Raw genomic sequence first — 14,119 nt, 5'->3', positions numbered from 1 at the left:
ATTAAACTCAGTTTTAGGTGCATAGACATTGAAATCCTCCTGATAATTTGACTCGAACATTATGAAATAGCTCTGGTAACAGTCTTTGTCTTAACCTCTATTTTACTTGATATTAATATAGTCAAATCTTTAATATTCTTATGTTTATTATTTGCATGACATACCTTTTAACATGCTTTTACTACCATCATATTAAAGATTCAAAGAAAATCTTTAATAGATAACTTGTTCCTTTAGTTTGAAGTTCTTTAGATTGGAATATATTAAAATTTAATATACTTATTTATATGATTCAACTTTGATGTACCATTTAATGTTGTTTTCTGTTTATCCCCTCTGTTTCTTGTGCCTCTGCTCCTCCCTTTCTGCCTACTTTTGAATTAATTGAACATTTTTTAGAATTCCATTTTATATGAAGTTTTGTCTTTTTAGGTGTAGCACATTGAACCTTGAAATAGTAATAGTTCCTTGCTCCCACAAAGCACCAATGGTCCATTATGCTACAGTTATATGCATTACATGTATACAATATAAACCTGAGAAAATGTTAAAATTTCTTACATATAAAAATTATTTTAACATTAAATTTAAAATTTTAACATTCCTACATATTTTAAATGAATTAAAAGAAAGAGAGAAAAAATGCTCTCTAATAAGAAATTGATCATTTCTCACATACTTCATTACTTCCAAGATATCTAAGTTTGCTCTGGTATCATTTCCCTGTACATGATTTCTAGTGTGGATGTGCAAGGTTTATTGCTCACTCCTTCATTCTTAAATGATACTTTTGCTGGATGGAGAATTTTTGATTACCAGTACTTTTTTCTCTCAGTCCTGTAAACATGTTATTCCACTGCCTTCTGACTTCCATAGTTTCTGATGAGAAGTCAACAGTTTGTTCAAATGTTATTTCTCTGTATGTAATGTGTTATTTTCCGCTGGCTACTTTCAAGATTTGCTTTGGTTTGCAGAAAGTTTACTATGACATTTTTGTTAAACTTGTGTTTTGTCATATTCAATATTTTTTTTCAATAAATTTGGAAAGTTTTCCATCTTTATTTCTTCTTCTTTTTTTTTTTTTCTGCCTCATTCTCTCTGTATCCTCTCCTTCTACACAGATTGAGAGGAATTTTGCTCCAGAATGGATCATACGCAGAGTCTCAACCATACCTGATTTGTATGATTTTGATGAGGAGATCTGAACTTTGGAGCTGATGATATTTTAAAGAAATTTTAGAGTTAGAGGAGATGTTGTAATGTGCTGAGATCTTCAGGGATGTTTGTATGGAGTAAATACATTTTACACATGAAGTAATCCTGAATTTGAAGGGTCAGAGGGTGGACTGTAGTGAGGCAAAGAGTGGCTCTAAAAAAGACACATCCAGATCCTAATCCCTGGAACCTACATACAGTACATTATAGACCCAAAGAGTGACTATTACATTATATGACAAAATATGTGATTGATTTCTAAATCTGGAGAAGTTATCCTGGATTATCAGTGTTGACATTAAAAGGAATCACAGGTACCCTTATAAGATACAAGGAGGAAAGGACAAAGAGAAGAGGAGGAGGAAATGAGACCATAGAGGCAGATACTGGAGTGACGCAGCCAAAAGGCAAGAAATGCTGAGGGTCACCAGAAGCTGGAAAAGGCAAAGAACAGATCTTTGTTAGAATTCTAGAGGGAGTGCAGCCTCACCAGCACCTTGATTTTGGACCTTTGCCTTCCAGGACTGTGAAAAAATAAATTTCTGTTATTTTAAGGCAATTTGGTTTTGTTCTGTTATTTTAAGGTAATTTGTTATGACTACCACAGGAAAGAAATGTGGAGTAAATTTGTATATCGTCCAGAACAATGTGAATTTAATGTTGTGGACTGCCTGTAACTGAGGTTGCTGGGTGGAATGGCAAGCTTATGTTAAGATTTTCATAAACTGCCAAACTATTTTCCAGAGTGGCAGCACCATTGTACATTCCCAACAGCACTGTGCGGAAGATCGAGTTCCTCCACTCATTGACTTTTTGAGAGTTCCTTAAAATGTGTTGTAGATACCAGACAACTTGTATCTAATCCAAAGGGTTCCTCCTATGTTTTCTTCTAAAAGCTTTATAATTGTAGATTTTATATTTAAATGTGATCCAATTTCAGTTTATTTTTATATATGGGATGAGATATGGATTAACACTTTTTTTTTTTTGGCACATCAATACCCAGACAGACAGTCTATTACCATTGTTGACTAACTTGTCTCCACTTTGCACCTTTGTCAAAAATCAATTGTACATATGTATGGAAATGTTCCTGAATGTTATTTAGCTTTAATAAGTCTTATTATCAGGTAGTGGTAACCCTCCAACTTTGTCTTTCTTTTTCAATATTATTTTGCCCAGTATAAGTCCTATGTACTTCCATATGAATTTGAGAACTAGCTTGTCAATATCTATCCAAAAATTTTTTAAAAAATCCTGCTGGGATTCTGATGGAGATTTCAATGAATATATAGATCAGTTTGGACAGAAATGATATTCTAATAATATTAAGTATTCCAGCCCAAGAATATGGTTTAACTCTTTTATTTATTCAGGTCTTTACTCTCAGCAATGTTTTATAGTTTTAGAATATAGTCTTGCACATGGTATAGTCACTATTTTAAAATTTTAACTAATTTTTTTAAAATCACCAATTATTTTTTCCTAGTATGTAGTACCCTGAAGTCTTGTTAAAATCACTTATTAGTTCTAACTTTTTTGTAGTATCCATTAGATTTTCTACACGTCATCTTTAAATAAACATAATTTTACTTCTTCCTTACTAGTATGATGTCATCCTTCCTGTGGCTGCAGATTTCTCTGCAGATCTCAGGGGTTCTTTCTTTGCAGCTTTCATCTCTCTGGTGCTCTGTCCTGAGAACTCGATGATCTTTGTCTCCCTGGACTCTCATCAACAAAGGGAGTCTACTAGGCTCCATCTGGGTTCCCCCTTCCTGCATCATGGACTCTTTTTTCCTGAACTGATCATCAGCTACTATCAATTAATAATATTAAATAGCTAGATACTTTCCCCCTTGAGTATTAAACATACTAATCATACCATTTTGCAGAACTGCTCTGATAAAGTAAAAGTAACACGTATGCAGAGGTTTCAAAAGCAAGTTTACCATTTATCAAAATTAGCATGTTAAGTACAAAAACTACTTGTGTCTGCTTCAGTAAGACTTTACAGAAGTATATTTTTTAAATATTGTAAGGTCTTACTATATACAACTTCATTGATGAAAACTAAGAATATTTTTCTAACTGCATATGTACTTTATGAGGAAAATTACTGTCAGATGCAGAGGATATCCTAAGTCACAGATCACAAAACAAGTTAATTCAACATAATTAGATCCACATATTTGATTTTTTTTCTTGCCTGATGAAAGTGCCCTCAGAATCCTTGGAAGATTCCAGAAGGACATGATTTTAAAATACTCAAAGACAGATAGATCACTTGCCATACAGATTTCAACATCGGTGTTAAATTTTATATATCATTTCAAAATTACTTTCAGTAGAAGTTTATAAAAATTAATTTTATGGTCATTAATTGAGTTTCCTTAGATCTTGATGTTTGATGTTTAAAATTTCCAGTCTCCTAAATTACAGGGTGTGAAATAGAACAACATAATTTTAATAATGTCTATTTGGTTTTCCTACCTGTTAAACAGGAATAGCATTGTCACTAGCAAACATGATTACCTACAAACGTTTGTCCATGTGCAGGGCACTGTTCTACAGATGAGAGACACCAAGAAGCTTAAGCAAGATCTCTATTTCCGGTTGGATGTAAAGGTAAATTAAGTGACAAATAATTCTAATGCAAAAGAGGTATCAAAAATAGGTGTAAATTTTTTTTAAAGGTGTGGGTGCTTAAAATAATTCTAGTAGATTGTAGCTGAGGTACAGCATATCAGTAAGTAGGGAGGGCAAGACAGGGATTAAAAAACCAGAGTTAAGAAATAAAATGTGCCCTGTATTGTACAACACAGAGAATATACCCAGTATTTTTAGTAACTATAAATGGAACATAATCTTCAAAAATTGTGAATCACTGTGTTGTAACATATAATATTGTACATCAACCATACTTCAACGAAAAAAAATTTTTTAAAAAGAAATAAAATGTGCCCAGCAGCATGTAGAAATAGTAAATTTTTACCTAAAATGCTCACCTAATTAAAAACTTCCATGCAAAAGAAACAAAAACAAATGGTTACTAAATAAGAGTAAGCAAGTTCATTGTACCAGAAAGTTAAGGACAATGTCAAAGAATAATGGAGATAGGTCAAAAGTACATAGATGTCAAGCTAATAGGCTCCAACTGGTCAAATCTGGGATATTTTGAGTATTAAAATAATTATTGAATGACTGTAACTCATTTAATAAAGAATCTATTCAATCAAATGATATATGTAAATAAAAGAAGTAATACAAAGCTTGATGAGGAATGGGATATTTACATAGTTTTAACTGACTTCCCTTAACCCGCTATCCGCCCAGGGCACAGCATAGAGGCAGCAGACTAAAATGTCCTTCTCCCAATCTTCCCCTGAAAGAAGTACATTTGCGTACTTTAAAGACCACTGCCAGCTTCCTATCAGTCTGCATCTAGGTGCTGAGACACACACCACATTAACAAAATGAAATATGATCATCCCAATAGATGCAGAAAAAACATTTGACACAATTCAACATCCATTCATAATAAAAACTCAATAACGTGGGTATAGAGAGAATGTACCTCAACATAATAAAGGCCATATATGACAAGCCCACACCTAACATCATACTCAATGGTGAAAAGCTGAAAGTTTTTGTTTTAAGATGTGGAGCAAGACAAGGGTGCCCATTTGTGATTCTTTTATTAAACACAGTACTGGAAGTACTAGCCAGAGCGCTTAGGCAAGAAAAAAATAAACAAATAAAAGGCATTCAAACTGGAATGGAAGAAATAAAACTGTCTCTATTTGAAGATGACATGATCTTATATATACAAAAACCCTAAACACTACACCAAAAAACTGATAAAACTAATAAACAAATTCAGTAAAACTACAGGATACAAAATCAGTTCTGGTTCTTCACACTAATAACAAACTATCAGAAAGAGAAATTAAGAAAGTAATCCCATTTACAATTGCATCAAAAAGAATAAAATACGTAGGAAAATTTAACCAATGAGGTAAAAGACCTGCACACTGCAAACTATAAGACATTGATGAAACAAACTGAAGACACAAATAAATGAAAAAATAATCCATGCTCATGAATTAGAAGAGTACTGTTAAAATGTCCATACTACCCAAAGCAATCTACAGATCCAATGCAATCTCTATCAAAATTCAAATGGCATTTTTCACAGAACTAGAACAAAAAATCCTAAAATTTGTAGGAACTACCAAAGACCCCAAATAACAAAAGTGATCATGACAAAGAAGAACAAAGTTGGAAGCATCAAGTTTCTTGATTTCAAACTATATTATAAAGCTAAAGTAATAAAAACATCATGGTATTGGAGTAAAAACAGAAGCTAGCAGTACAGCAAAATAAGAAAGTAAAAAAAAGGAGGTATTATTAACAAAGAAAAGACTACAACTATCACTTGTATAGGTATACATTGTTTTAGAGTTCTGACCTAATGTAACAAGAAAAATAAAATTGAAAACAGTCAAAAGTTATCATAATTGTCAGAAAGTATGTTCTACTTATAAAATCCAAGAAAATGGTACAGAAGAAGTATTGGGTCTTACAGTAGAGTCTAGCAAAGCAGGAAGATACAAATTACAAATCTAATACAAAACAATCTATAGTTTATGATACCTCAGCATAAAATAACATTGGATGCAAAAATTCTACATTTAATGATGTGAATTCTAACTGTATTAAAATGTAATTTCAATGCAATCCAAATAAAAAACTTCAAAATATTCTTTATATAACTCAATAGGGTTACTCTAAAATGCATTTCAATGAGAAAATGCCAAAGAATAGCTGGGAAAGTTTTTGAAAATGAACAATAAATCTGCTAAAGTAAGTAAAACAGCATAAAGTTGGTAAAAGGTACTGATTTATTTTTACTTTCTATTTGAGGAATTATTTTGTTTTTTGGCCACGCTGCACAACTTATGGAATCTTAGTTCCCCAACCAGGGATCGAACCCAATCCCCCCGTGGTGAAAGTGCTGAGTCCTAACTACTGAACCGCCAGGGAATTCCCTAGAAGAATTTCCTGATATACACTAAGTGCAGAGATTGCTTTAATGAACCACCAATATCAGCATCACCCAGCTTTGCATATTGTGTTCAATCTATCTCTTAGTTTGTTTTGTTTTACCAGAATATTCAAAGGCAAACTAGAGATATCATATCATATCGTTTCAACAATAACTACTTCAGCATGACTTCAGGTTATATGCCTAACAGATTAGGGCTTTAAAAAAAAAAGTAACACAATTACAGATCCAGCAAAATAAACTGGTTAAAATCATGTAACTCCCAGTTCAAGGTCAATTTTCTCTGTCTCAAAAATGTCTTTTTTATACCTTGTTTAAATCAGCCTCTAAACAAAGTTCACATATTGAATTTAGTTGGTAAATTGATATGTCTTTTAAGACTCTTGTAATCAATATAACCACATCCCTACTTGTCATGTATTTGTTCTTTTATCTAACCAACACTCCCTTATGTCTAGATTATTTTAAAGCAAATTCCACACTCTTGTATGAATCACAAAAAAATAAGGATATTAAATTCCTTAATGGTATCTACTAAGCCAAATGTTCAAATCTCACCATTTGTATGAAAAATGTATTTTCATACTTGATTTGTATGAAACAGGGTTCAAACAAGGTCCACACCTTCTACTTAGATATTATTCTCTAAAATTACTTCTAAGCCCTGCCACACAGCCTGGTTTTTGTAATGAACTTCCCACATTTTAGATTTCACTAGTTGCACTCTCATGGTATTTAACTTGTCCCTCTATCTATGTATTTTGTTTAATGTGCTAATTAACAAAATTAATTAGCCGGTTTGCAAGGCAGAAATAGAGACACAGATGTAGAGAATGAACGTATGGACACCAAGGGGAGAAAGTGGGATGGGGTGGTGGTGGGATGAATTGGGAGATTGGTATTGACATATATACACTAATATGTATCAAATAGATAATAAGAACCTGCTGTATAAATAAATAAATAATTTTTTTTTAAGAAGTGCTCATTGTATCTAGTGGCTGAATTAAATTCAGGTTTAATTTCATAGATGATGTCGTATACATCCTAATTACATCATATTGGGAAGCACATGATATAGGTAGGACTGATCCACATTGCTAACATTAAGACTCATTAGCCAAAACCACAGAGATGTTTGTTGCCTAGGTACATTGTTTCATTAGAAATAGCAACACAGTGATTCTTATATTTCTACGTTTTTTAAAAACTGAGGTACAACTGACAGTGACATTAGTTTCAGGTGCATACCATAATGTATATATTATAAAATGACGAACAAAATAAGTCTAATTTCCAACATCTTTTATTCTGAAATGCTTCAATAAGGAAAAACCTTCCCTCATCAACTACTTGGTCATCTTATTAAATTGATACAAGAAAGGCAGGGTACTTTCTCTTTAATTATCAATTTTTAGAATAATGAGTTTGCAAACAAGCAACATACAGTAATGTCCAATACCTTGTTTTTAAGTATCATTATAAATCATAGGTTTATATATATTAAAGATGTTTCATTCTATTATAGAAAATTTAATGCAAAGTCATGAAAAACAACATTTTAGACTACTGGGAAAGAATGGACTAGTCAATAAATGTTGCTGGGTCAATGAGCTATCTTTCAGAATAAACTATATACAGAAGTGTACTGGTATATGCATACCCACAGGCTCTGTGAAAGAGTATTTGGGATTTAAGGCTATTAAAAAGCATCTCAGTATCTACCAAGTGATACTAAGAGTATTAAATACATGTAATACACTCGGCATGGTGCTTAATTCAAATGCTCATTAAATTATATATATGGATGTGTGTGTATGCGTGTGCGTGCGCATGCACGCGCATGCATATGTGAGCAGTGATGTGCTAGTAAATGTTAAAAACTGGCTCCCTAAAGAAAAAACAGCCCTGATTTTTAGTGTTGCTGATTTCCATTGTGTAACCACTCCTAACGTGGATGATTTCAATCTACCAATATAATGTCACTACATCCAGAACTGGGGCTAGATGTGCATAACTGATCCTCACTAGCAACTGTGAGCTGGCTCCAGCATACCACTGAATATTATGCATATAAGTTATATACATTATAAAACTCGATTATTTTCTGGTATATGTGAATATGTATGTATTTACATGTATGTGTGTGTGTATGTATGCATGTATAGAATCAAAATGCCTAGGAGAAGGTCTGGAGAGATGGCTATCATATGGATGACAGCGTTTCCTCTGAGGCTAGAAATGGTATTATGGTAGGGGGAGAAGGATAAATGGAACTTCTGTCTTATCAACATTCATTGAATTGTTTACCTACTGCTTATATATTTACTGGATCAAAATAGGATAAAAACTCTTAATTATCTGACCCAGTCCAAAGAACAATATGAACTCACTAACATTAACGTTAAGCTCCTATATGATACAAATAACCAGCTGGATTAGGTGTCATATTACACAAAGAAAACATCTTCTGAAAAATATAAAACTTACTTTGGCTTCAGTTTCTCCCCTGTGAAGAGTATACAGATGATGGACAGCACTTTGTGATGAGGACCAAGGATGAGTCAAAATTTGGAAGACATGGAAGTCATGGCCAAGGGTATCTGTCGTGACTAGAAGCATTCCTAAAGGACACACCAAAAAAGGGTAAAAATATAAACCATTATGTATGTGGATGAAATATTTTCACAAAGCATTAATCATGATTTAAAATATTACCAAAGGGAAAAAAATGACTAAATATATAAGAAACTTCCCAAAATAAAAAAATTAAAATGCAGGGTCTTTTTCCTACGGGAATACAAAACCTAGCACCACATCAGTATACAAGCATAGTGACATACTACATATCCAGGTTTTGTGATGTTCTCATATAACTGGTAGAGAAAAGTTTAAATGCCTGAATTTACAGAGTTCACAAGCATTTTCAGATAGCAAATCTGATAACAAAGAATGCAAAAGACTTTCCTCCATGGAATTAAACCCACTTCCACTTTTTCCATTTCTCAAAACCTGAATTATAAGTTCCAATTTATCTACTACTACAACTAGTAATATCCTACTCAATTCACCAGTTTAAAACTTGTTTCTACTCTAGCATAATATTTACCTAAATTCCCAAGTGTCTTTCACAAAGCAAATTTTGATGAGATGTCATAGCTAAGAATTCTGTGCCCAACACAAGGTCACAAAAATTTTGTTTTCCTGTCCAATTTCTCAGTTTTGTATTTAACCTTTAGGTCTATCATCCATTTTGCGTTAATTTTTGTATAAAGTGTGAGGTATAAGACAAATTAAATTTTTTGCAAATAATGTCCAATTGTTTCAGCAGGATTACTTGAAGAGACTATTCTTTATCCATTAAATGTTTAATCTACTCTAAATCCACTGTCAACATGCCAAAGATCAACTGGCTATATTTGTGTAGTTCTTTTTCCGGAAGTTCTACTCTGTTGCATTGATTTCTATGTTTATACTTTCATTAATACCACACTTTCTTAATTTACGGTAACTTTGAGGGAAACTTTGAAATCAAGTAAAGCAAGTCCTCGTTTTCTGACCTTTTTCCAGATTGTTTTAGCTATTCCAATTCCTTTGCCTTTCCAAACACCGATTCAGCTTTTTGATATCTACAATGGCGATAATGGACATCTTAACAATATTGATTTTTCTGATATATGAACACCTCATATTTCTCTAATTTTTAAAAAATTTATTTTATTTATTTTTGGCTGTGTTGGGTCTTTGTTGCTGTGCATGGGCTTTCTCTAGTTGTGGCAAGCAGGAGCCACTCTTCGTTGAGGTATGCAGGCTTCTCATTGCAGTGGCTTCTCTTGTTACAGAGCACGGGCTCTAGGCATGTAAGCTTCAGTAGTTGTGGCATGTGGGTTCAGTAGTTGTGGCTCGCAGGCTCTAGAACGCAGGCTCAGTAGTTGTGGTGCACGGGCTTCATTGCTCCATGGCATGTGGGATCTTCCCAGACCAGGACTCGAACCCATGTCCCCTGCATTGGCAGGCGAATTCTTAACCACTGCACCACCAGGGAAGCCCCAGCACCTCATTTTCTTGATATGTGTGTTCTCTGACTTTTTTTTTTCTTGTTCAGCACATTGATTACAAATATATTTTCTTAGAGCTACTATAAATGGTACTCTATTTCAATTATCAATTTTTCCTTGTTAGTATATAGAGATATAATTGACATTTATATATACATGTGTGCATACCTATATAGTCTGCCAATTCTAGAAGTTTTTATGTAGATTACATGGAATTTTCTTTCCAAACATATAGTATGTGAATAGACATAGTTTGATTTTTTTCCTTTCCAAACCGTACTCCTTTTTTTTCTTTTTCTTGACTTACTACATTTGCTGAGGTAAACAGGAATGGTGAGAAGCAATATTCATGCCTTGTTTCATATTTTAGGAGAAAGTATTCAATCTTTAAGTATGATGCCAGCTGTAGATTTTTTGTAAATGCCCTGTATCAACTTAAGGACATTCCTTTCTACTTGTAATTTGTCGAGAGTTTTAAATAATGAACAGATGTCAAATTTTTCTAGTGCTTTTCTGCACCTATGAGATGATTACCTGGTTTTTCTTCTTTGGTCAATTAATATGGTAACTTTTAATAATGAAAAGTTATCAAATGTGGAACAATCTTGCATTCCTGGGATAAACTCCACTTGGTCAAAATCCTTTATTATATGCTGCTGCATTGAATTAGCTAAAATTTTGTTGAAGATTTTCGTGACTGTGTTCCTGAGGGATATTGATTTGTAGTTTTCTTTTCTAATAATGTGTTCGTCTATTTCTGGTATCAGGGTAAAGCTGGTCTTGTTGCAGAATGTTCCTTTTATTTTCTAGAAGAAATACTTAAATAAATTTCCAGTAGAATTTGCCAGTAAAACTATTTGGGCCTTTGTGTGTGTGTGTGAAGATTTTTAGATATTTATAATAATTTAATTTCTCTTTAATTTAAATTTTGTTAATTTAAAATGTAAAATGTAATTTTTCTTCTTGGAGGAATTACTCTCTATAACTCAAGGATACCGTCTGTAAGGTCTTTAGCACACTTTTTCATTCACGATAACCGAAAATTTGTGTCCTTTCTCTTCTTTTCTTGACAGTCTAGCTAGATCTTTTCAAGGAAACCATTTTGGTGTCATTGGTTTTCTCTTCTCCATTTCACTGATTTCTCTTATCTTCCTCCTTTTGCTATAAAGAACTTCTACTACTATATCCTTCATTTTACTTGCTTTAGTTATATTTCCTCTTTCTTTTTTCAAGTTTCTTAAGGTTGAAGCTTAGATTACTGTGTCAGGAAGATATGTTTTTTAGTTTCCAAATGTTTGGGTATCTTCCAGGTATCATTCATATATTGATTTCTAGTTTAATTCCATTACGACAAGAAATTAGTTTTATGTCTCAGAATGATATATCTTGGTAACTGTTCAATGTACACTTGAACACCTGGTGTGTCTTATCAGTGTCAATTTAATTTAATTGATAGTGTTATTTGGATCTTCAACATCCTTACTTATTGATTGCCTGCTTTCGTGTTCTATTACTGTGTAGAAGTCAACATCTCCAAGCATAATCATAAATATGCTTTTTTCCCAGTTATATAAGCTCCCTAAATACCAGACCTTTTTTTTTTTAATATAAATTTACTTATTTATTTATTTATGGCTGTGTTGGGTCTTTGTTGCTGAGCGCAGGCTTTTTCTAGTTGCAGTGAGCGGGGGCTACTCGTGGTTGTGGTGCGTGGGCTTCTCATCGTGGTGGCTTCTCTTGTTGTGGAGCACTAGGCTCTAGGCATGCAGGCTTCAGTAGTTGTGGCACGTGGGCTCAGTAGTTGTGGCTCGTGGGCTCTAGAGCACAGGCTCAGTAGTTGTGGCGCACAGGCTTAGTTGCTCCGCGGCACGTGGGATCTTCCCGGACCAGGGCTCAAACTTGTGTCCCCTGCATTGGCAGGCAGATTCTTAACCACTGTGCCACCAGGGAAGCCCCAGACCTACTTTTTTTTAAGTCCATACACACTTAGGATTATTATGAGTTCTTGGTGAATTACCTCTTTTATCATAATGTCCCATTTTAACCCTAATATTTCCCTTGTTCCGAAGTAAACTTTTTCTGATATTGATATCACCACTTCTGTTTTGCTTTGATTGGTATATGCATGGTATACACTTTTTTATTATTTTGCTTTCATAATCAATATATTATAAAATGACTGTGTTTTGGACAATCATCGGGATCTAGTTCTGGGGTTTTTTATTCCAATCTCAGACTTTTAATTGCTGTTTGTACATCATTCACATTTAGTGTGACTTATGGGTAGGGTTGAATTTACATCTATCATTTTGTTATTTTTTTATTGTACCCTTTTTTCTGATTATACCCTTGGTTTTTTTCCTTTTTTTAAAATTTTTGTTTTATATTGGAGTACTGTTGATTCACAATGTTGTGTTAGTTTCAGGTGTACAGCAAAGTCATTCAGTTATACCTATACATGTATCTATTCTTTTTCAAGTTATTTTCCCATTTAAGTTATTACTGAATATCTAGCAGAGTTCCCTGTGCAATATATAGGTCCTTGTTGGTTATATATTTTAAGTTGTACCCTTGTTTTTGATTTTTGTTTATTTATCCGCTCTTGCTTCCTTCCCATTTTTGGATAATTTCACTGTTTTTCATATCCAATTTTAATTTGTCTATTGGTTTTTACTAGTTGTTCCAGAGATTATAATACACATATTTAAATTTGTGTGTGTTTGTTAATATTTTGTCCAGAATTTTTATTTGTTTTCTGTGGGAAACAGAAGCAGAATCATATTTTTTAATTCCTAAAACTTTTCTTTGCTGAAAGAAAAGATTATGAAAGAATATTAAGCACCTGTGGAAAGATAAAATAGGCATTTATATGGGAAGATGAAGTATATTTGAGTTTGCTATTTATTGGCTAATATAAGGTATAGCTCTAGTCATTACATTAGATTAAAACATAGCAATATTAGATGACAGTGTCTTGGCTATTTCCAAGAGAATACATTTGAGATGATGAAAGTGTCATTTATTGAGATCTACTTCAAATCTCTAACATTTTGTATAACACTGCCACCCACTCTATGCCTAGCTATCATCATGAGGTCACTGACATACTTAATATTATTTCCATATTGTTGTTGTTATTCAAACAATAAATTTCTAAGATGGGACATGTTCTTTCTTGTGGACAGTATTTGACTCCTACTTTTTGCTTAGTTATGGTAAGTTTGTATTATCACAATTCTACTTCTATGTTCCAATTCCACATTCCCACAAAATTATTTTCTGCATATGACAAACAATTCAGTGGAAACATTCTAACAGCAAATGTGATGAACTTATATTTATATGTTACTCATCTACTGAACATAAACTTCACTTGGTTTCTTTTATTAGCATATCAATATTTTACTCATAATTAGCATTCAAATAGTAGTCCCTATTAAGCAAATCAAAACTATTATTGTTTTGCATATGAAAAATAATCACAGATGGAAACTTTTCAACGTACTCCTAGTTTTTCAAATTGACATCAATATCTGTTTGGTTTCTAATATGCAAAACAAACTGAAATTTTTAGAGAATTAGTCCTTTGAAAATTTATCCTTATTATTGTCTGTGTATCCTGTCTCAAAAGTTTTCTTTTTCCACTTCTCCATGCAAATGTGGCTTCTATAATCCAACAATGAGCTCACTTTTTTGACAAAACTTTAAAACAATTTTTTTTTAATTTTTAAAAAGTAGAGAGAAGTATAGTACTATACCAATAACATGCTTTCTTTTAATT

The 14,119-nt window shown here is 32.9% G+C and overlaps 1 protein-coding gene across 3 annotated transcripts in view; it reads right to left on the bottom strand.

Annotated features, from left to right (window-relative positions):
- BCAS3 (BCAS3 microtubule associated cell migration factor) overlaps nt 1-14,119 on the bottom strand; it is a 573,053-nt gene that overhangs the window by 371,327 nt on the left and 187,607 nt on the right. For all 3 annotated transcript variants that reach the window (XM_060290805.1, XM_030881822.2, XM_060290806.1), the window contains exon 14: nt 8,771-8,904. In XM_060290805.1, the coding sequence (XP_060146788.1) occupies nt 8,771-8,904 (134 nt within the window). The remainder of the gene's footprint in view (nt 1-8,770; nt 8,905-14,119) is intronic.

Source organism: Globicephala melas, chromosome 20 (genome assembly GCF_963455315.2).
Source record: "Globicephala melas chromosome 20, mGloMel1.2, whole genome shotgun sequence".
NCBI classification, from domain to species: domain Eukaryota; kingdom Metazoa; phylum Chordata; class Mammalia; order Artiodactyla; family Delphinidae; genus Globicephala; species Globicephala melas.
The sequence above is the reverse complement of the archived record's forward strand: the minus strand, read 5'-3'. Positions and strand labels throughout refer to the sequence as shown.